Source organism: Hyperolius riggenbachi, chromosome 4, assembly GCF_040937935.1.
Source record: "Hyperolius riggenbachi isolate aHypRig1 chromosome 4, aHypRig1.pri, whole genome shotgun sequence".
NCBI classification, from domain to species: Eukaryota; Metazoa; Chordata; class Amphibia; order Anura; family Hyperoliidae; genus Hyperolius; species Hyperolius riggenbachi.
Window position 1 is genome coordinate 12519980 of NC_090649.1, and position 25007 is coordinate 12544986.

General features: G+C 47.7%; 1 protein-coding gene across 1 annotated transcript in view; it reads left to right on the top strand.

Moving 5' to 3' along the window:
* The first annotated feature begins 14385 nt into the window (after positions 1-14385).
* Positions 14386-25007, top strand: part of LOC137571092 (vomeronasal type-2 receptor 26-like) — a 39254-nt gene continuing 28632 nt past the window's right edge. The window contains exons 1-2 of the mRNA XM_068279773.1: positions 14386-14433; positions 17963-18745. Coding sequence (XP_068135874.1) covers positions 14386-14433; positions 17963-18745 — 831 coding nt within the window. The remainder of the gene's footprint in view (positions 14434-17962; positions 18746-25007) is intronic.

Sequence of the window (25007 nt, forward strand, 5' to 3'; positions counted from 1 at the left end):
GGCTACTCTAAAAAGATATATATGGAGGGTAGGTTTGAAGGTTTCCAGGCTTGGAGTCTGATTGACAGGCTGTGGGAGAGGATTGAGGGGATGCTTGTGAGAAGTCCTGGAGGTGGGAGTGAATGGAGTTGGTCAAGCTAGAGGACAGAAAGGTCTCTTTGAAGAATGGAAACTTCCAGGCGGGATAATATCTGGAGATTAGTGGAGAAATGTGTGGAGGTGACAGCTTGTGTAGAGCTGTGTTGTGTAAACAGATCATCAGGGACAATATTTATAAAAACACTGCGCTAAATTACAAAGTGTCCAAAACAGTGGTGCGCTAATCTTAAATGTATACAATATATATTATAGGTCATAGCGCACACATGAAGTCCAATATGATCAAACCTACACTATATAAGTCTGACGTTATCCCTTGATAAACTTTCACAGTCCCTGATGCAGATAGCCTTGTAGCATGTGTGCCAACACCACGCCCTCAAGATGAAGCACTCACCGCTATGTGTTGACCCTCTGCAAGATTGGGTCATCAGTGCTTTTAGGGAAATAAAGGCCTCCTGCTGCCTATCACGAACACCACAGGTCCTCTTCACTGCTCAATACTGGTTTCATACCCCAAAAAACCTAAAAAAAAAACAATAGGCTTCATAGTGTAAACCGTACAAATTAAATTAAAATTATAATGGAACATTCACATGCTTATGACTTTAAAAGGTAGCACTGAGGCTGTGGTAGCTCAATGATAGAACAACAGTGACTGTCCAGCTGATCAAATTTGGTCTGACCACAATGAAGCAACGACCTTATTATCTTTTGTGTGCCACCCCCACCCGAGACACTGAAATAGCCGGCGGTCATTGCTTCATTGTGATGCTGTAATGTTGTGGTGTTTGGTGTATACACTTCAGAGTTTTCTGATTATTAGTGATCCGCAGTATCACTAGTAATACAGATGTATTTGATTATATGGTGATCTGCGGCATCACCAATAATACAAATATTTATGCGTACTCTGGAAAACAAGGTACAGATAACTTGTGGAAAACCCACCACACTGACGTTAACTCAGAGGGATGGAGACCTCTGGAAGGAAGGGCAGTGTGTGCGATTCTGCGACTAGGATAAGAACGCAGAATTGCGTTCCTCAACAGTAATGATATGCTGAGGAGTTACTGAGTTCCCCGCAAGAAGAACTCAGCAGAGTTAACCCTTTAGTGGAAAACCCACTAAAGGGGGCAAAGTCAAACGGAAAAACGGTTCGGTATCAGAACTGGCAAAGAAGTACCGAATCGACAGACAGAAATCAAGATCAGAGGTCAAGCCAAGGTCAGCAACGGGAAATCAGATGAGCAGAGGTACAGAATCGAGAAACACAAGGGTAGTCAGAAGCCAAGCCAATAGTCGGTAACGGTACGGGCTGGCGAAGTACAAAATCAGGAGACAAGAGGATAAAGAGGTAACAGGCAAAAGGTCATACACAATATAATGCAATAGTACTTTAGGCTATCAACAGAATCTGGCTAAGTGTGGATCCCCAGCTCCAGCTGGTTCTAGCACACTTTGGGATCTGACTAGGGTCTGAGTGCTAACACACAAGTATTCGCTGACTGCAGACAACTTGCAACTGACAGAATGCCTGCTTTTATACTGTGCTGGACTCAAACAGCCCGCCCAGCCATTCAACCAATCACAACGTGGCTCAAGGACCTTGCAGTACAGCTCAAGGACCTTGCTGAGGTCAGCTGACCAGCTGGTCAGCTGACTCTCTTTCTAAGAGTATAAAAGGCTCTACTGCACACGCGCGCGGCCCCTACGGGGTCCAGACTGTCATGAGAGGTGTCTCGGCGAGCAGCATGCCATGAGGCCTGTGAAGGTGTTCCAGGAGTGCAGCCTCGACGTGGAGTACGCTGAGAGGTCTGCGACTGAACGGTGGATCGTGCTAAGGCTGCGGACGTGGACGTTTCTCCGCGTTCCGCATGCGGCCATGCGGGGGCGGTTGCGCTGCTGATGCGGACGCGGACACACGTCCGCGTTCAGCCTGCTGTTGCCTCATTACAGTACCCCCCCTTTCAGGCATGACCTCCGGGCATGCCTCACCCGGTTTCCCAGGATACAACTCATGAAATCTCCTCCTTTTCTCCTCAGCATGAAGATCTCGAAGGGGAACCCATGACCTCTCTTCTGGCCCGTACCCCTTCCAGTGCACCAGATACTGGAGCTTGTTGCGTGAGAAACGGGAATCTAAAATGTCCTGGACTTCATATTCCAATTCCCCATCCACTACCACAGGAGCAGGGGGAGTAGAATCTACCCTTACCGCAGGCTTCAATAAAGAAACATGATAAGTCCTGCCACATCTCATATTAGTAGGTAATTTTACCTTGTAAGTGACCTCATTGATCTTACTCTCTATAGGGAAAGGCCCGATAAAGCGAGGACCTAATTTTGCTGATGGTTGCCTGAGAGGAATGTGTCTAGTAGAGACCCAAACATAATCCCCTGGAATAAAGTTCCACTCCGTGGAACGTCTTCTATCAGCAAATTTCTTTTGAACAGAAAAAGCTTTGTCCAAATTATCTCTGACCTTCCCCCAGATCTCTCTGAAAGTCCCCTGCCATTCCTGGAGAGCTGGAAGGTGACTCCTTGACTGGAAGTGACGTAAACTTGGGACACTTCCCATTGACAATCTGAAAGGGAGAATAACCAGAGGATGCGTTTTTCAAGTTATTGTGGGCAAATTCAGCAAATGGGAGGAATCTTGTCCAGAGATGTTGTGCATCTGCTATGTAACATCTAAGAAACTGCTCCATGGACTGATTGATCCTCTCTGTCTGCCCATTAGTCTGGGGATGGTAACCTGAAGAGAATGATAAAGAAATCCCCAGATCTTTACAAAAGGCCCTCCAGAACTTTGACACAAATTGTACCCCCCTATCAGATACAATATCCACCGGAATTCCATGTAACTTAAAGATGTTATTAATAAATAAATCTGCCAATTTACGGGCAGATGGAAACCCAGACAGAGCAACGAAATGTGCCATTTTACTAAATCTGTCCGTAACAACCCAGATGACAGTGTTACCTTCAGATTCAGGCAGCTCCCCCACAAAATCCATGGAAATGTGGGACCATGGAACCTGTGGAGAAGGCAGGGGCTGAAGAGAGCCTGCTGGAGCTTTTCTGGAGGACTTACTCCTGGCACAGACAGAGCAGGACTTAACAAATTCCTCACAATCAGACATGTAAGAAGGCCACCAGACTGCCCTATTCAAGAGTTCCTGGGTTCTGGCAATACCTGGATGTCCCACATTCTTATGTTCATGAAACATCTGGAGCACCCGTTCCCGAAAACGAATAGGGACGTACAGAAGTCCCTCAGGTTTTCCATTGGGAACATTGGACTGGCATGCAATAAGCGATTTTGACAAGTCTTCGGAGATCTCAGTGGCTGCCAGAAAATACCTCTCAGGTAGAATATTGACAGGAGTGGCTGGTGGGGCAGATTCAGATTCAAAACACCTGGATAAGGCGTCAGCCTTAACATTCTTATCCCCAGGCTTATAGGTTATGATAAAATCAAACCGGGAGAAAAAAAGTGCCCATCTCGCCTGCCTGGGTGTTAACCTCTTGGCCTTCTCAATGTATTCGAGGTTCTTATGGTCAGTATAAACAGTAAAGGGAAATTCTGCCCCCTCTAACCAATGACGCCACTCCTCTAGAGCTAACTTAACAGCCAACAATTCCCGGTTCCCACATCATAATTCCTCTCTGCCGGTGCAAACTTTCTTGAAAAAAATGCACAAGGATGAACCTTATTATCAGGTCCAAAAGCTTGCGAGAGGACTGCCCCAACCCCAACCTCCGATGCATCTACCGCTACTATGAAGGGGCGGGTGACGTCAACATGACGCAATATGGGGGCAGAACAAAAAGATTTTTTTAATGATTGAAAGGCCTCAATGGCTTCTGGTGACCAGTTAGTCGCATCAGCGCCTTTCTTGGTCAACTGGGTCATGGGGGCAACAACTGAAGAGTACCCCCTAATAAACCGCCTATAATAGTTAGCAAAGCCTAAAAATCTCTGCAGGGCTTTGAGGCCTGAAGGTTGCGGCCAATCCAACACTGCTGAGACTTTGCTTGGATCCATTGCCAGTCCAGAGGTGGATATAATATACCCTAAAAATGCCACCTCTTTCACCTCGAAGAGGCATTTCTCCAGCTTAGCATATAACTGGTTCTCCCTGAGCTTCTGTAACACAAATTTTACATGCTTCCTGTGTTCCTGTAAATTTTTTGAAAAAATTAAAATATCATCAAGATAGACCACTGTAAACCTGCCAGACACATCTCTGAAAATATCGTTTACAAACTCCTGAAAGACAGCTGGGGCATTGCACAATCCAAAGGGCATAACTAAATACTCATAGTGACCGTCAGGAGTGTTAAATGCGGTCTTCCACTCGTCGCCCTCTCTGATCCGAATAAGATTGTATGCCCCCCTCAAGTCTAACTTTGAAAAAACACAGGCCTCAGTAATCTGAGTAAACAGGTCATCAATGAGTGGAAGAGGGTATCGATTTTTTATGGTGATTTTGTTTAGCTGCCTGTAGTCTATGCAGGGGCGAAGACCACCATCCTTTTTAACAAAAAAGAAACCTGCACCAGCAGGAGACTTGGAGGCACGGATAAATCCCTTCTCCAAGTTCTCCTTGATGTAATCTTTCATTGCCACCTTTTCAGGGCTGGAGAGGTTGTACAAACGACCCCTAGGAGGCAGTGTACCCGGTCTCAATTCAATGGGGCAGTCATAGGGTCTATGTGGAGGCAACCTGTCAGCAGATCGAGGACAAAATACGTCGGAAAAATCAGTGTACTGAGGTGGGACCCCCTGGACCTGGACCTCTGAAGCACACACAGAAATGGATTTAAGACAATTCTCCTGACAATAGGAGGACCAGGCAGATAATTGGCCCTCTTTCCAGTCTATTTGAGGGGAATGCTTCTTCAACCATGGTAGCCCCAATATGACGGATGAGGTGGCCATCTTTAAAACATAGAACTGGATGACCTCAGTGTGCAATACTCCAACCTGAAGTGTGAGCGGCGGAGTTTGACAAAGAGGTGTCTTGTTCTGTAAAGGAGAGTCATCGATTGCTGTAACATAAATGTGTCTTTGTATGGGAAGAATGGGAATGTTAAAGTTTAAAGCCAGGTCTCTGTCAATGAAGTTGGCAGCTGACCCAGAGTCAACAAATGCAGAGGTTAGGAAGTCACTGTTCTCCCAATGAAGAGAACAGGGCAGCAAGATTTTATTCTGACATGGAGGTAGAACTGGCTCGCTTAGGGTGGTACCTCCAACCATCCCTAAGCGGACAAGTTTTCCGCCTTCTTACTGCAGTTTTGCACTCGATGACCCTTTTCCCCACAATATAGACACAGACCCTCCTTCCTTCTCCTAGCTTTCTCAGCGACTGAGAGTCGTCCGTGCCCCAACTGCATTGGCTCCTCCTCTAGAACCTCAGGGGAACCAACAGTAGAGGGCGCTCTAACTAGCACAGATGACCTGCCCTTTTTATGATAGCGAATGCGTCTATCGATCTTAACCGATAAGGCAATAGCTGCATCTACATCTTTGGGCTCAGGGTGGCTTATCATGACATCAATAATGGACTCGGAGAGACCGGTCATGTATGTGTCTAGAAGAGTGAACTGATCCCACCTCACTGAGACCGCCCACCTTCTAAACTCGGCAGCGTACTCCTCAACCATACGATTGCCTTGCTTTAGGCATCGGAGTTTACGCTCGGCAGTGCCGGCTAAATCAGGATCCTCATATATGATGGCCATGTTCTTGAAAAACTCGGACACTGAAGATAAGGCAGAGTGACCCTCAGGTAAGCTGAAAGCCCATGTCTGAGAATCCCCTTGTAACAAAGTTTTAATAAAAATTACTCTCTGTACCTCAGAACCAGATGATATGGGCCTCATCTGAAAATAGGCTAAACAACGATTTTTGAAATTACTGAAGTCGGACCGAGAACCAGAAAATCTTTCAGGAAGAGCCATCTTAGGCTCGCTACTGGCTGGGGAGGGTAGAACATTAAGTGGTGCCGGCAGTTTCTGAAAGGCCTCAGTCAGCTGGTTGATCTGGACCTGCTGAGCAGCAACGGTGTTTCTAAGCTCATCGACTGCCGCAGTTAAAGTCTGCAACTGCTCGGCAACTCCCTCCATGTTACTTTTACTGGTCTGCAGTACTGTAATGTTGTGGTGTTTGGTGTATACACTTCAGAGTTTTCTGATTATTAGTGATCCGCAGTATCACTAGTAATACAGATATATTTGATTATATGGTGATCTGCGGCATCACCAATAATACAAATATTTATGCGTACTCTGGAAAACAAGGTACAGATAACTTGTGGAAAACCCACCACACTGACGTTAACTCAGAGGGATGGAGACCTCTGGAAGGAAGGGCAGTGTGTGCGATTCTGCGACTAGGATAAGAACGCAGAATTGCGTTCCTCAACAGTAATGATATGCTGAGGAGTTACTGAGTTCCCCGCAAGAAGAACTCAGCAGAGTTAACCCTTTAGTGGAAAACCCACTAAAGGGGGCAAAGTCAAACGGAAAAACGGTTCGGTATCAGAACTGGCAAAGAAGTACCGAATCGATAGACAGAAATCAAGATCAGAGGTCAAGCCAAGGTCAGCAACGGGAAATCAGATGAGCAGAGGTACAGAATCGAGAAACACAAGGGTAGTCAGAAGCCAAGCCAATAGTCGGTAACGGTACGGGCTGGCGAAGTACAAAATCAGGAGACAAGAGGATAAAGAGGTAACAGGCAAAAGGTCATACACAATATAATGCAATAGTACTTTAGGCTATCAACAGAATCTGGCTAAGTGTGGATCCCCAGCTCCAGCTGGTTCTAGCACACTTTGGGATCTGACTAGGGTCTGAGTGCTAACACACAAGTATTCGCTGACTGCAGACAACTTGCAACTGACAGAATGCCTGCTTTTATACTGTGCTGGACTCAAACAGCCCGCCCAGCCATTCAACCAATCACAACGTGGCTCAAGGACCTTACAGTACAGCTCAAGGACCTTGCTGAGGTCAGCTGACCAGCTGGTCAGCTGACTCTCTTTCTAAGAGTATAAAAGGCTCTACTGCACACGCGCGCGGCCCCTACGGGGTCCAGACTGTCATGAGAGGTGTCTCGGCGAGCAGCATGCCATGAGGCCTGTGAAGGTGTTCCAGGAGTGCAGCCTCGACGTGGAGTACGCTGAGAGGTCTGCGACTGAACGGTGGATCGTGCTAACGCTGCGGACGTGGACGTTTCTCCGCGTTCCGCATGCGGCCATGCGGGCGGTTGCGCTGCTGATGCGGACGCGGACACACGTCCGCGTTCAGCCTGCTGTTGCCTCATTACAGATGCGCAAGCCCCTTCACCGCGGCAAGGTAATGATCACAAAGGGGGATGGGCACATGTACACGCACCAGAAAAATTAGTGTAGAGGCCGCTGCTAGCAGCGGCCTTAAAGATTCAGGAATCCGCCTAGAGTCCTGGACCCTGTTGGTGGTGGAGGCGGAGAAGGCAGTCAAGCGGCCTGCAGGCAGAGATGCTGTGTGTGGGGACTGACTTAGTCTTCGGTCGTGCAGTAGCCCTCCGTGATCCATTCCTCATTCATTTTGATAAAGGTCAGGTACTGAACACTGTCGTGACTTAGGCGACTTCTCTTTTCAGTAACTATGCCTCCAGCTGCACTGAAGGTCCTTTCTGACAGGACGCTTGCGGCAGGGCAAGAGAGAAGTTGGATGGCAAATTGGGACAGCTCTGGCCACAGGTCAAGCCTGCGAAACCAGTAGTCCAAGGGTTCATCGTCGCTTTTCGCAGAGTGTACATCCACACTCAAGGCCAGGTAGTCGGCTACCTGCCGGTCCAGGCGTTAGTGGAGGGTGGATCCGGGAGGACTATGGCGAGGAGTTGGACTAAAGAACGTCCGCATGTCCGACATCACCCTGAGATCGCTGGAGCATCCTGTCCTTGCCTGCGTGGGCTTGGGAGGAGGCGGGTTACTGCCAGTGGTACCTTGATTGCGTTGTGCAGCCACATCACCCTTAAACGCATTGTAAAGCATCATCGACAGCTTGTTCTGCAAGTGCTGCATCCTTTCCGCCTTGTGTTGACTTGGTAACAGGTCCGCCACTTTGTGCCTGTACCGAGGGTCTAGTAGTGTGGCCACCCAGTACAGGTCATTCGTCTTGAGTTTTTTGATACGGGGGTCCCTCAACAGGCTGGACAACATGAAAGAGGACATCTGCACAAAGCTGGATGCAGACGTACTCTCCATCTCCTCTTGCTCTTCCTCAGTGATGGGATGCAACTCCTCTTCCTCCCCCAGCCACGAACAATACCACGGGAACGTGGAGCAGCAGAAGCCCCCTGTGACAGCTGCCGCGGTTGTTCTTCTTCCGCCACCTCTTCCTCCTCCACAGAAACACCTTCCTCATCATCACCATCATCAGAGTCTGACTCCTCTCCTTCCCCACACGACTCCTCTTTTTCCTCCTCCTCCTCCCCCTCTGTGCTGCCGCAGGTGTTGTGGGAACATCGGGTTCGGGTGTAAATGGCTCCCATGACTCCTGCTGCCATAACTCTTCTCGTGCATGCTCCTCCACAGCTGTATCCACCACTATACGCACGGCACGCTTCAGGAAGTAGGCGTAGGGGATCAAGTCGCTGATGGTGCCCTCATCGCGACTCACCAGTTTAGTCACCTCCTCAAAGGGCTCCATGACCCTGCATGCATTTCGCATCAGTGTCCAGTTGTTGGGCCACAACATCCCCATCCTCCCAGATTGTGTCCTTGTACTGTAATTATACAGGTACTGGGTGACGGCTTTCTCCATGTCTAGCAGACGAGAGAACATCAGCAGAGTGGAATTCCAGCGAGTCGGGCTATCGCAAATCAGGGTCTCACCGGCAAGTTGTTTCTACGCTGAATGTCCGCAAAGCGTTCCATGGCCTTGTAAGAGCGCCTGAAATGCCCACACAACTTCCTGGCCTGCTTCAGGACGTCCTCTAAGCCTGGGTACTTGGACACAAATCTTTGCACGACCAGATTCAGCACATGTGCCATGCAGGGTATGTGTGTCAGCTTTCCCAAATTCAACCCAGCAATGAGATTGCTGCCGTTGTCACACACCACGTTGCCGATCTCAAGCTTGTGCGGGGTCAGCCATTGCTCCACCTGTTTGTTAAGAGCAGCTAGGAGAGCTGCTCCAGTGTGACTCTCCGCTTTCAGGCAAGACATGTCTAACACTGCGTGACACCGTTGTACCTGGCATGCAGCATAGGCCCTGGGGTGCTGGGGCTGTGTAGCTGGAGAGGAGATCGTGGCACCAGCCAAGGAGGAGGAGGAGGATGACGACAGCGAAGCGGTGGTAGCAGGTGGAGAGGAGGTGGCTGGAGGCCTGCCTGCAAGCCGTGGAGGTGTGACAAGTCGGTCCGCTGCGCAGCCACGTACTCCCTGCTTGCTGCCATCGGTCACCAGGTTGACCCAATGGGCTGTGTATGTAATGCAGTGGCCCTGCCCGTGCTTGGCAGACCAGGCATCCGTGGTCAGGTGGACCCTTGACCCAATGCTGTGTGCCAGAGATGACACCACTTGCCTCTCAACTGCACGGTACAGTTTGGGTTTGGCCTTTTGTGAAAAATAATTGCGGCCTGGTATCTCCCACTGCGGTGTACCAATGGCCACAAACTTATGGAAAGCCTCCGACTCCACCAGCTTGTATAGTAATAGCTGGCGAGCTAATAGTTCCGCCACGCCAGCTGTCAGACGCCGGGCAAGTGGGTGACTGGCAGACATTTGCTTCTTCCGCTCAAATACTTCCTTCACGGACAGCTGGGTACTGCTGTGGGCAGAGGAGAAGGAACCGCTGAAGGGAAGAGGCGGTGTGGAGGAGGGTGGCTGTGAAGGTGCAAGGGAGAAAGTGGATGAAGACGATGCACCTGTAGTAGCAAGAGGAGAATGAGGGTGGCTTGTCTTTTGAGGAGTGCTGCTTTTCCTCAGGTGTTCTTGCCATAGCTGTTTGTGCCTTCTCTCCAGGTGCCTTCGTAAGGCACTTGTCCCTACGTGAGAGTTGGCCTTTCCACGGCTCAATTTTTGCTGGCAGAGACAACAGATGGCTTTGCTCCGAACTGAGACACACACGTGAAAAAATTTCCAAACCGCTGAACCCCCCTGGGGTGATGGCGCTACGGTGGCATCAGCAGCTGACGTTGAAGGGCATATTGGCTGGCTGGCCGTATCTGGTGATACATGGCGCCGGACACTGCCTCCAGCTGTTTCTGAGGACGAGCTCCCTCTGCTTCTATCATGGAGTCGTCTCCTCCTACTCCTCTCTGACTCCTCCTCTGAACTGTCCCCCTGGTCATTTCCTCTACCGGGAACATATGTGGTATCCGTATAATTGTCATCATAATCCTCCTGGCCAGCTGCGCTTTCCTCAGACACCTCCTCAAGTGCACCAACTTCAGGTGGTCCACCATCATCCCCATCCACACACGTTACGTCCATACTATCGCCACCTAACTCAGACGTATGAGGTGGTGTACCTGCGCCTTCTTGTTGTTGTTGCAGTAGTGGCTGGGAATCAGTGATTTCACCACCACCACCAAATAACTCCTGCGAAGTGTCAAATGCAGCGGATGTGGTGCTTGGTGTAGCGCTGGTGGCTGCGGGAGATGAGGTGTTCTGTGTTAAATACTCAAGCACCTCCTCACGATTTTGGGAAGTGATGGCACGTGCCTTCTTCTGAGCACTGTATTTTGGGGCAGGTCCGCACGAAATCACAGCAACACCACCTCGTACAGACCTGCCGGTGCCTGGTGGCCTTCCTCTGGGTCTGCCTCTACCTCTTCCTCTACCTGGTTTGTCCATGTTGTCCATCTCGGGGGGGATGCTAGCTATATGCAGTGAGGTGGGTTCTCACTCAACACAACAGGTAGTTAGATGCAGTGAGGTGGCCAGGTGGGTTCTCACTCAACACAACAGGTAGTTAGATGCAGTGAGCTGGGTTCACTGAACAGTAAAGGTACTTAATATGCAGTGAGGTGGGTTCTCACTCAACAAAACAGGTAGTTAGATGCAGTGAGCTGGGTTCACTGAACACAACAGGTAGTTAGATGCAGTGAGCTGGGTTCACTGAACAGTAAAAGTACTTAAGATGCAGTGAGGTGGGTTCTCACTCAACACAACAGGTAGTTAGATGCAGTGAGCTGGGTTCACTGAACACAACAGGTAGTTAGATGCAGTGAGCTGGGTTCACTGAACAGTAAAAGTACTTAAGATGCAGTGAGGTGAGTTCTCACTCAACACAACAGGTAGTTAGATGCAGTGAGGTGGCCAGGTGGGTTCTCAATCAACACAACAGGTAGTTAGATGAAGTGAGCTGGGTTCACTGAACAGTAAAGGTACTTAAGATGCAGTGAGGTGGGTTCTCACTCAACACAACAGGTAGTTAGATGCAGTGAGGTGGCCAGGTGGGTTCTCACTTAACCCAACAGGTAGTTAGATGCAGTGAGCTGGGTTCACTCACACAACGCTAGGTATATGCAGTGGTTAGGTGGGTTAAGTAAACACAACAGGTACTGGGTAGTTAGATGCAGTGAGCTGGGTTCACTGAACAGTCAAGGTACTTAAGATGCAGTGAGGTGGGTTCTCACTCAACACAACAGGTAGTTAGATGCAGTGAGCTGGGTTCACTCAACGCAACAGGTAGTTAGATGCAGTGAGCTGGGTTCACTGAACAGTAAAGGTACTTAAGATGCAGTGAGGTGGGTTCTCACTCAACACAACAGGTAGTTAGATGCAGTGAGCTGGGTTCACTCAACACAACGCTAGGTATATGCAGTGATGAGGTGGGTTAAGTAAACACAACAGGTACTGGGGTATATGCAGTACTGGGTAGTACAATGTGCATCTCCCTGTCACACACACAGGTAGTCACTGAATGTGCTGGGCTGCTGGCAGTGGCACACACACACTATCAATTAGCAAGGCTGTGCATGCAACAAAAGTGTCAGTTTGACACACAGAAAAAAAAATATGTACAGAATGAGCTCTGAAAAGAGCTGTTGCTGGGTGCTTTAAAAGCAATAATAATCAGTCAGGAGCAAGCAAAGCAGCCAAGAGCCTAACTAATCTGTCCCTAGAAGAACAAGTCTGCAGCAGCTGTCCCTTTCCTCTCTCTAGCAGGCACACGAGTGAGGCTAATGGCCGCCGGACCCTGCCCTATATAAGGGGGGGTGGGGCTCCAGGGCTTAGTGTAGCCTGAATGGCTACAATGTGCCTGCTAACTGTGATGCAGAGGGTCAAAGTTGACCCTCATAGTGCATTATGGGACGAATCGAACTTCCGCAAAAGTTTGCCTGGTGCAGGTGAACGCGAACCCCCAAAGTTCGCCGGCTAACCGTTCGCTACATCTCTAGCAATCAACAAATCCACTTCAAATCACCCTTATAAGGCAAAGTAAAGATGCAGTTAATAAATCTAGTTCAAACCCCTCCACACGATGAGGTACCATCTATATAGCAGCAGCAAACCCCTTAACATCACACCAAATCCACAGTACCATTCCCATCCTCCTTCCACATAAATGCATTACAGTACTTAGTTGGGCTCAGTCCCCCATAGCCGTGTCCTGCACAGCTCACCATACAGACACAACGACATCCTACACAACTGATTGTATTCCCTCCCACCACAGAGCTAAGATCACTCACACAGGGAAGCAACCATAACTTCTTCCTTCAACCTGATACTATTGTACACTTTATATGTACCACATACGTGCAATGTAAGAGCTGAGATCTTATCCCATTGCATCACTTGTACACACACATATATGTCGTGCCCCAAAAGCACGCCAGGCCAGACGTGTAATCCACACATATGGCCCCCTAACACAAATCAAGTCAATCAAATAAAAAGATCATCAGCGACATTTGATTGGCTGATAATGTGGTGAAACCCCTCCCACAGTATGATGTCAGGACCATGACAACGTTCCTGTCTGTGAACCTCATTGCATTGTGGGAAAGGACAGTTGTTTCCATCGGCCAAGCATATACAGTAGTATCTCCCTTTGCGGAATGTTCATTACTGACAGTTCCATGCAGAAAGGTCACCTGGCAGAACTAAAGATGTCACCACTGAGATACATTTCAGAGTGTAAATTAGGACGAGGAAAGCCTGTACAATGGGCAAACACTGACATCAATATTGTACAAAAATATGCAATTTTATTCACTATAGTTCCTCTTTAGGCATATTTTGGGAAGTATTTATGGGAAGGTTTTCTATAAACTATGAATTTTAAATATTTACTGTGCACGGCAACTAAGAGTCCAACTATGTACAGTATTAGTTCACAATAAGTCGCAAGTCTTGGAATAACCCAACAGAAAGACCGATTTTGAAAAATATATGCTTCCTCAGTTTTAGAATTGAGAAATACGTGGATTTTTTTTAATTGAAAAAATAGGGAATTGATGACCATATACTGTATTTTTCAGACCATAAGATGCTCCAGACCATAAGACGCACCTAGGTTCAGAGGAGAAAATCTAAGGAAGAAAATACTAAACCTGATGTGTCCATGGTGCAGAAGCATTTTGTAGATCTTCTTCCCTCCACCCCCTCAATTATTTCCCCCTTGTATCCTTCTCTGTCCCTCCTGTGTCTCCTCTGTTTCACTGTGTCCTCTTTTGCCCTATGTCTCCTTGTTTTTTCCTCTGTCCCTATGTGCTTTCTCTGTCCCTTGTGTCTTTTCAGTCCCTCCCCTGTGTCTTCTCAGTGCTCCCTGTCTTCTTAGTCCCCCCAGGTCTCCTCAGTGCCCCCCTATGACGCCCGTCGCTTGTCCTCCTTCCTGTCAGTTATACCCCGCCTCCTTTGCCCTCCACCCTTCCTGTCCAGGTGTCAGGTGAGATACTTACCAATTGGCTGAAGATGTGGAGGGGTCCCACAACAAGCCACAGATTCCCACATTCACCTCCAGTTCCACGGGACTTGCTTCACCTTGAACCAGCACTGGGAAGCCAATCAGGTAGGGGAGTGGCGATGCACCCATTCGATCACCGCCGCCTGCTATTCTGACAGGACCCGATGTCCCAGGAGATGGGAACCAAGGCTCCATCATTGAGCCAATCACTTGGTACAATGACGAAGCCTTGGTCCCAATTCTGGAGCCACAGAGTCCTGACAGAATAGCAGGTGGCGGTGATTGGATGGGAACTTCACCGCTCCCCCTGCCTGATTGGCTTCCCAGCGCTGGCTCAGGGTGAAGTAAGTCCCATGGAGCTGGAGACAAATGTGTGAATCCGAGGCTCAGGGACTCCTCTACATCTTCAGCCAATTGGTAAGTATCTCACCTGACACCTGGACTAGGCAACAAGGGACACGGGAGGGGGAAGGAGAAGGGGCATAAATGACAAGAAGGAGGACGTGGGACAGGTGATGCAGGGGGGGGGGGGGTACTAAGAAGACACAGGGGGACAGAGGAAACACAAGAGATGGGGCAGAGGACATATGATTAATGACAGGGTAGCAGTACACAGGTACATACAAGGGACAGAGGCACACATTAGGACCATAAGACACAGGCACTTTTCCCCCCACTTTTAGGAGGGTGAATCTTATGGTCCAAAAAATACAGTATAAAACATCAATATATAGAAATATCCCATGAGAGGAAACATCTTGGTGGCAAATAATTATTTAGAAAAGGAAGGATTTTTCATGACCACTCATTTATTGTGAAATATTTATGTTTATTTTTTGCACACAATTATTATTATTATTATTATTATTATTATTATTATTATTATTATTATTATTATTATTATTATTATTATTATTATTATTATTACATAGAGCCTTGATAATTAATATATGAGTAGGTGGAAAATAGTTTTGGGAAGCACATTTGCAAAATATAATTATCTGGAGAAAACTATCAATTCATCTTGATGTGAAACGCAATACAATTTTGGGTTATGAAAATGATTATAAAGGAAGGAGTTCTAAGTACCAAATCTTTTTTTTAAGGGCATGGACAGGAACTGCTACTCCAGCAATGAGACCCTTCATTTTTTTACCTGATGATAAATTGACTATGAAAATTATACCAGCAGTAGCGTAGCTGCTGATAGGGTCTTCCCAGGTCAAAAGTAATGCTTCAGACTAAATGGTGCACTTTGACCCAGGGGCATAACAATAGGGGATGCAGCCCCTGCTCCCGTGTGGGAGGCCTGCCCCCCCTGGAGCCCACTCAGGGCTGTTTTGGAGGGCAGGAGGGGTCACAACATGAGAGGAAAGCGTGGACAGCCCCCCACCTCCCTCACCTCAGGCTCTCCTCTCAGCACTCCCCTCCTGCAATTATCAGTGGTTGACAGCAGGCGGCGGCAGGATCACATACCCCCCTGTGTTCCACCGCTGAAGCTTCCTCTAAGTGTCTGACGCTACCTCCTGTTTAAACAGGAAGTAGCGTGAAGCACTCACAGATGGATCTCCATGGTGGATGGAGGGGAGCGCTGAGAGGAGAGCCTGAGGTGAGGGAGTGGGGGGGCTGACCCCTCTCTCCCCACTGATGTGCATCCACGCTTTCCTCTCATGTTGCAACCCCTCCTGTCCTCCAAAATGCCCCTGAGCAGGCCGGGGGGGGGGGGGGGGGAGCAGGCAGTGATTTTTTTTTTAATTTTTTTTTTTTTTTTGCAGGGAGGCCTGGGGATTTCTAGTTACGCCCCTGCTTCAGTCTTTTAGGATGGGGCTTAGTTAAGGTTTTAATAACTCTTTCCTAGAAGCCAGACTAAAAAAAGTAAATGCCCTCAACAACAACAAAAAAAGAAACATGAAAATGTACAATACATTGCCACATGGAATGCATCAAATGCCAGGTAACACTGTCAGACTATATTCTCTGTACGACGCTGCAGACCTGAATGAACAGATTCATCCATAATGGAGTATAGAAAGTGACGTGAAAAGCTCTTCAAAATGGCTACCACTCTCAAAATAGTGCCAGTTATTAAGTCATTAGTACAAAATGGCACCTTATAACCAGATGGCACTGATGTGGCACTATAGTATGTAGCCCCCGCCCACTCAGTGATGTTTAGCCTACACTATGATGCAGGGGCGGTCCAAAGCAGAGGCAAGAGAGGCTGCAGCCTCATGGCGCAGTGTAGAAGAGGGCAGGCCAAGGCAGAGGTGATAGAGGCTCCAGCCTCAGGGCGCAGTGTAGGAGGGGCACACACAAGGCCGGGCCGAGGCAGAGGCAAGAGAGGCTCCAGCCTCAGGGAGAAGTGTAGGAGGGGCACACACAAGGCCGGGCCGAGGCAGAGGCAAGAGAGGCCACAGCCTCAGGGCACAGTGGAGGAGGGGCACACACAGGGCCAGGCTGAGGCAGAGGCGAGAGAGGCTACAGCCTCAGGGCGCAGTGTAGGAGGGGGAGCACAACTCACTCAGCTATCATTCCCCTATTGTGTTTGAAGCAGAGAGAAATAAGAAAAGGGGATACATGGCAGTGATTGCAAGCCAGATAACTAGAGATAAAGGTGTCGGGGCGGGGGAGTGGTTTGGTGCCCTGGGGCACCTCTTACTCTAATAGCAATCAGTGTGTGACGGCTGGGGTGGGAGAGATGGAAGGGGACACCTTGATGTCTCAGCCTTGGGTGCTGGAGGACCTTGTCCTGGCTTTGTTATGATGTCATGAAGCCTTCTCTTACCCAAAAATTCTGGGAGAGCAAGTGTAGTTTCTCTTGACTTGGGAACACACAATAAACAACCAGCACTAAAGACATTGCTCTCTGTGACAAATTTAGGAATGTAAATCAGGCAGTGTAACAAACTCACCTTCCAGCGGCAGGTCCCGCGGCGGGTCTGGCGTGGTCCGGACAAGCGGCGGGACTGTCGCGTGGACATCCTCTGACGGCATCCCCGGCTTCCCTCCGCCGGTGTCTTCCGCCTCGCGTGCGACCCAAGGGTCGCATCACGCATGCGCTAGCGCTACCGAGCCTTATAGGCTCAGGGGGAGGTTTCAGTAGGTGAGGTCATGAGTGACCTCACCAAATAGGAGTGGCTACGGATCGTGGAGCTTGTACATAAGGCCAGGAGCTTCAGTTGCTCATTGGCCTTGATACTAATCAGTTCACTGGTTCTTGGTCCCAGTTAGCTTCTTGAGCTACATCATATATGGTGGTACTCACCATATATATGTACTCCAGTTAGTCAGTCGTTATTAGTTTCATTGATAGCTGTAAATTGTAATTTGCTAGGAAATCATATCTATTGTATATTTATCTGTGTACCGACTTCTGCCTGTTTTCTGACCAAGCTCTTGTCTCATCCTTTTGTACGATAGCCACCTGACTCCTGTTATTGACTCGGCCTGACTTACGATTACGCTTTTGGGATATCCCTGCAAACTGACGGTCGTCTGATACTCGTTACTGACCCTGCTGTTTACCGACTACGATTACGCTTTACGATTTTGTACCTCGACTTTATACTTGTGCAGAAGTACAGACTGGTCTAGACCTCATTCTGCATGGTATTATCTGTATTTGTAATCTCGTCACGCACCAATGTGATAGGTAAAGGAACGATTTTGCAATAGGCAAACATTGACTAAATAATTTATAAAGTAATATTGTAAAAAATTAAAGTAAAATAATTGCATTCATGAATTTATAAGACTTCTAACAACAACAATTATGGTGGTTTTCATTCCAAACAGAAGACTGTGCTACTGTAGAAACTAATGATAATATAATCATTGAGGGAGAAAACCTCATTGGCTAAAAGTCATTTGTGGAAATTGTCTTACTTCTCCCTGGAGCACATAGGAAATTAAATTATGTTCTGTTTAATCTCCGTGACTTTTACAGATCACTTATGGCTACAAATCTCCAGGCTTTAGTGACAAAATCAAGTTCCCATCATTACATCATACGTTTCCAAGTAGTGACAGCCAGAGCAGAGCTGTTGTACAGTTACTGAAGCATTTTGGCTGGACCTGGGTGGGTATTGTGTCTTCAGAGGATGAAAGCAGCCAGGGTTCCAGCCTGGAGCTCCAGGAGGCCTTATCACAGAACGGGATCTGCGTAGAGTTCAAATATATAATCAAAAATATTGAGTCAGACTATGGAATATCAGGGACGCTCAAGCTCTGGCAGAGGCTGATAGGCTCAAGCTGTAACGTCATCATCATCAATGGCAATCTAAATTTAAATCGTTTAATAGAAAGAATGAAGTTTGAGGAAAAAATTAGGAACATTTTTATTTTTGCTTTCAACTTTCCTTATGAGTTCAGTGCAAAGTCCAGTTATGTTCTGCCAGTTATGCTAAATGGATCTTTATTCATAAATTTGCACAAAGTGGACATTCCAGGCTTGAAGGATTTCCTGCTGACTGCCAACCCCGAGAAGTATCCCAAACTCCGCATGCTGAGATCTATCTGGAAGTCAAGATTTACACATGCAGATATTACCAATAAGGTACTAAACCTCAGCACATTGGAGCAAATATATCTGGATACTGAGAATTTCCGAGTGACGTTCCAGGTGTACGCTGCAGTCTATTCTCTGGCTCATGCCCTGCATGAGATGTACCCCCACAAGGTGAAGGATGGCCCCAGAGCTAAGTCATCGCTCATCTGGCAACCATGGAAGGTAACATGCATCAATACTAAATCTACCAATAAAGCAGCTTACAGGCTACCCTTCCCTGCAAGATGATGATGATGATGATTATTATTATTATTATTATTATTAATTAATTAATTTATTTATATAGCACTAAGGCCCTGTTCACATTAGCGTTATTTTCCGGAACGTAACCGGAACATATACTGTATAAACGGAATGGATGTGAATGGATCCAATGTTAACCTATGGATCCATTCACATGCTTCCGTTGGTATGGATACGTTCCGTACGTTCCGGTCCCCAGACCTAAAAATTGCTGCAGGCCCTAATTTTCTGGACCGTTTTGCTTAGCGGAACGGATCCGGACAAAAATGCAGCAGCATTGGGGGCAATGGGAAACGGAACGTTTCTTCACACTAGTAAAGAAACAGAGCATTCCACGAAGGATGGGGGCATGTTCCGACGCGAAACTGAGCGACGGGAGGGTGCAGCAGCTGGGCAGGTGGGTGAGGGAGGGTTTATACATACCTTATTCTCAATAGTAGCTGGCAGTAGAGGCTTCCGTCTCCTTCCACGTCATGTGACTACATAGCGCGTCATGTGACTAGTCACATGACGCGCTGTGTAGTCACAGCGGAAGAAGAGGAAGCCTCTACCGCCGGCTGCCTATGAAGATTAGGTATGTATTGCCGAGTGAAAACGGATCAGATCAGTTGATCAGATCCGTTTTCACTAATGTGAATGGGGCCACGGACGAGCCATCCGGATCCGGGGTAGCAGAGACCGGATCCGCTCACCGGATCCTTTTGGCTCAAAACGCAGATGTGAACCGGGCCTAACATCTTCCTTAGCACTAGTACATAGTCATGTCTCTGAGGCAGGGCTTGATGCGGAAGTGAGTTTAGCGTGTCAGCGGATGGGACCCTGGCAGCGGCGACAACACTATATGGGAGCACACGCATCGACCGCTCGCACGGTAGAGGTGATGTGATTGAGCTTGCCTTGGATACAGAAACCTGTTAGCCGGCCTACATATGGTAGAGAGCCCGTTCTGTAAAAAGCTACACCTTATATACGATTTGGGACATGTGAGTGCAAAACTATTTTATTGTAATAAAACTTTTTAGCAGTATTACACTATAGGCTTGATTCACTAAACTGTGATAACCTATATCTCGGCCATTTTCATGCGTATTTTTGCGCGCAACCGTGAATTTTGCAGCAAAAACGGCCGATTGCACGTTAAAATGTGTGATCGCGTGCAAATGCGAAAATGCGTGTGAAAATGGCCGTGATATGAGTTATCGCGGTTTAGTGAACTAAGCCCCTTGTGCGCTATTTTTATTGAGGTTGATCATCATAAGTGGACCAGTGACAAGTATTAGAATAAGAAGAGGGACCTAAAGACTGCCTGAGGGGTGAGAGACGACCCGGGAACTGTCCCAAGGAGCTTCAGACAACTAGACTGGGTCAGAAATTGCGGGGAGTGAACCACAAAAGGGTGTGGTGGTGGCCTGTTCATATAGGAGGGAAGTGGCCATTGAACTACCTATGGAAAAGGAAGGATTGCTGTTTGTTGGAATAGTGGTGCTAGTGGAATTGAGAGGACTGGTTCACACTGGCTGTGGCTGAACTGTCTATGCGGAGAGTGCAATTTGGCATTTTTTTAGGATATAATATACTACATGTTGTTTTATGGACTGGATTTAAGTGGATAGTACATGCAACTATGAGCGCTACCTCTTGAGAATTGAATGATGTGGCATGTGATCGGGTTGATGGATGATGTCAGCATACAGCGTAGCTCCTGGAAGGAAGAGGATATCTGATGCAGTGTAAAGATCAGGAAAATATCACAGGGCTCCCTGTACTATTCTGCATGGGGGGGGGGGTGCACAGATAACCAGCTCATACATGCCAATAGATGGCTGGTCACTATGTGAGGGGGAAGGGTAGTCAAAGTGTTGCCGAGCCAGTACATGCCGGGGATGAGGATAGGTAAATTGATGACTGTGACATAATATTTGCTGACAACAAAACCAGGTGGCCTCATCACCAAAAATGATGAACAGGCAGGTTAACAGAATTTGCCACTGGTGTAGGGAGAATGGGCTGGTCCACAACACCACAAAAAATGTCAAGATGATTGTAAGATGATTGTTGACTTTAAGAAACACGCCTCCACCCCACTTTCAATTTGCATGTAAGAATTCCCTGTGTCCACCTCCTGGGCACAAACATCTCCAATGACAAGACTTGGAAGGCCAACACCACCACCACCCACTAAATGTATTATCAGAAGTGCAGGAGCAGAACCTCCAAAGGGCACATGTCCCAGCCCAGAGCCGGGACAAGGTCCTCCAGCACCCAAGGCTGAGACACCAAAGTGCGCCCCTCCATCCCTCCCACCCCAGCCGCCACACACTGATTGCTGTTAGACTAAGAGGCACCCCAGGGCCCCCAACCTCCCCAACACCTTAATCTCTAGTTATCTGGCTTGCAGTCATTGCCGGGTATCCCCTTTTCTTATTACTCTATGCTTCAAACACAATAGGAGAATGATAGCTGAGTGAGTTGTGCGCCCCCTCCTACACTGTACCCTGAGGCTGGAGCCTCTCCTGCCTCTGCCTTGGCCCCGCCCTGTGCCCCCTCCTACACTATGCCCTGAGGCTGGAGCCTCTCTCGCCTCTGCCCCAGCCACTCCCGTATGGAACAGCAGAAAAACAGGAAGCAGCAAGTACTATAGAGCACGCCGATGAGACGGCTGAGTTAGGTGATCTATGCCGACAAGGACCAACTGGCTTCACTGTCAAAAATAGCATTTTGTTTTTATTAATGTTTTGATACATAATCCCAAATTATTATTATTATTAATGTTGTGGTTGTTGTTGTTATTCCTTTCATTTTTCTTTCTTTCTACTAGTTGAACTTCTATCTGAAAAATATTCACTTTCGGACGCACGGTGGAGAGGAAGTATATTTTAAAGAAGACAAACGCTCCATTCAATTTGACATTTTAAACTTTGTGTTGTGGCCGAACTTGACAAGACGCTTGCGTGTAGTGGGCCGTTATATGCAGAAGGGAGATGATTATGGCCTGTGTGTGAATAACAGCGACATCCAGTGGGGTCCATATTTTATGGAGGTATATCGGGACACTTTCACTGAAAATACACAGACTTTTTCCCCTTATTTTTTGTATTTACTACACCATAAAAATTAGTGTTTCAAAAGCAAACTAATGATTAAGGTCGGAGCTCACAGTTATTAAAAATCGTGTGTTTTTTCCAATGTGGAAAAATGCATTTGCCGAGCATCTAATGAAAGTCAATAAAACAACTGCACTTCTGCTAATGTCCATGTTTTTGCATTCCCGTGTTCACATGCATGAAAAAATTAGCTCTTGCTAAATGAATTTACACATTGCAGGCAACTTCCCATTGACCTTCATTATCTGTGGGAAAAAAAAAATGTGTGCAAAAAATGCAAATTAATGCAAATATTGGGCTTGATTCACAAAAGAGTGCTAACTGTTAACACGGCCGTTTTCACACGAATTTTTGCATTGCACGTGATCGCGAATTTTCGCGCTAAACGATAACGTTTTTGTGGTATTTTCGCACGAAAACGATATCGATTCTGCGGTAAAATTCGTGAACGCATGCAATGCGAAAATTTGCGCAAAAACGCCCGTGCTAACAGTTAGCACTCTTTTGTGAATCAAGGCCATTGTCTGGAAAAACATGTATGGAAAAATGCAGCTAAAAATCGCAGGGCTAAATATAAACCCTCACTAAAGGTTCAATGAAAAAATTACCATTTGCAAAAAAAAAGAAAAAAAAAAAAGAAGTTTGGACTTCCGTGTATTGCTTTGGGTACCTGGTAGTGGAAACTTTCTATGTCCTTTAGATTTAGGCAGCCAGTGTTTTCTAAGTAGATCTATGGTGTAACTTATGCTTTTGTACTTACCACTAGTGATGTAGCGAACATCAAATTTTGCATTTGCAAACACGAATTTAATGCAGGCGCAGTACTATTTTCCACTGGAGAGAGAGACGGAGGGAGCAGGGGCGTAACTAGAAATCACTGGGCCCCCCTGCGAATATTTGGATGGGCCCCCCCATAGGTGCCAAATAATCGTAATGGGGCAGCGTTTCACTGTAAATTAATTGTAAAGTGGGCAGCATTTTACCAGACAATCGTAATGTGGGCCAGAAAATTGTAATGTGGGCAGAGTTCACCAGAAAATCGTAATGTGGGCCTTTAGAAAATCATAATGTGGGCAGAGTTCACCAGAAAATCGTAATGTGGGCACCAGTCACCAGAAAATTGTAACGTGGACAGCATACACCAGACAATCGTAATGTGGGCAGCGTTCACCAGAATATCGTAATGTGGGACAGAAAATCGTAATGTGGGCAGAGTTCACCAGAAAATCGCAATGTGGGCAGCAGTCACCAGAAAATCGCCATGTGGGCAACAGTCACCAGAAAATCGCAATGTGGGCATCAGTCACCAGAAAATCCTAATGTGGGCAGCAGTCACCAGAAAATCGCAATGTGGGCAGCAGTCACCAGAAAATCCTAATGTGGGCAGCATACACCAGAAAATCGTAATGTGGGCAGCAGACACCAGAAAATCGCAATGTGGGCATCAGTCACCAGAAAATCCTAATGTGGGCAGCAGTCACCAGAAAATCGCAATGTGGGCAGCAGTCACCAGAAAATCCTAATGTGGGCAGCATACACCAGAAAATCGTAATGTGGGCAGCAGACACCAGAAAATCGCAATGTGGGCAGCAGACACCTGAAAATCGCAATGTGGGCAGCAGACACCTGAAAATCGTAATGTGGGCAGCAGACACCAGAAAATCGTAATGTGGGCAGCAGACACCAGAAAATCGTAATGTGGGCAGCAGACACCAGAAAATCACAATGTGGGCAGCAGACACCTGAAAATCGTAATGTGGGCAGCAGACACCTGAAAATCGTAATGTGGGCAGCAGACACCTGAAAATCGTAATGTGGGCAGCAGACACCTGAAAATCGTAATGTGGGCAGCAGGCACCTGAAAATCGTAATGTGGGCAGCAGACACCTGAAAATCGTAATGTGGGCAGCAGACACCTGAAAATCGTAATGTGGGCAGCAGGCACCTGAAAATCGAAATGTGGGCAGCACACACCAGAAAATCGTAATGTGGGCAGCAGGCACCTGAAAATCACAATGTGGGCAGCAGGCACCTGAAAATCGTAATGTGGGCAGCAGGCACCTGAAAATCCCCCTCCAGCTAGTCAATGTGTGTGGGCAGCGGGCAGCGGGCAGCAGCGGGATACATACCTTCTTCCTTGCGTTCCATCGCCGCCTTCTCGCTCTAGCGGCTGACGTCGCTTCCGGAAGTGACGTCAGCCGCTAGAGCGAGAAGGCGGCGATGGAACGCAAGGAAGAAGGTATGTATCCCGCCGCCGCTGCCCGCTGCCCACACACATTGACTAGCTGGAGGGGAGCGCAGAGGGGAGAGCCCCGAGGTGAGGGAGAGGGCGGAACTTCCCCTCTCCCCGCCGACTGTGGGCAAGGCTTTCCCCTCATGCTGCCACCCCTCCAGCCCCCAAAAAACGGCCCCGAGCGGGCCCCAGGGGGGGGGCGGGCCCCCCCGCGGGCGCAGGCGCTGCAGGGCCTATTGTTACGCCCCTGGGAGGGAGCGCACTGTGCATGTGTCAAACTGGCCTTGAATGCCTAAGTTACAAGACTCGGTACCAGAGCTGCAGAAGTCTGAGGACGTTGGCGTGGGAGCGATCCATGCTGATGGGGCTAGAGGAAGCCCCAGGTTTGTAAAAAACTTTAACTAGCCTTCGTCTCTGGTTTCCTTTAACATACCCTGCAAATTTGATGTTTTTTAGCACGTACGCTTTGCTATTAACCGCTAAATGCACACAGCAAACAGAAGAATGGTGATTTGCAGCAATGAAGCTAAATTTCAGCACCAGGAGGCGCCCGATAGCGGGTGTCGCGCACCCAGATTTCCTTCCTTTGCCACAAATTGTGGATTTTACAATAGGCAGCTATGGCAGCACCTTTTTTTTCTGTAAGAGCTCCCTTTTTTTTGGGGGGGGGGGGTTGTGGTCAATGAGGTGCAAACAACTCCCTGTTGATGTAGAACTATGAAAATACTCCATGCAAATGTATTCAGTTTGAACATTTATCAAAATACATAACACCGTCCCTGTTCAGCTACATAGTAAGACTGCATCTGCAATATGGAATTCAGTTCTGGGCACCACATTACAG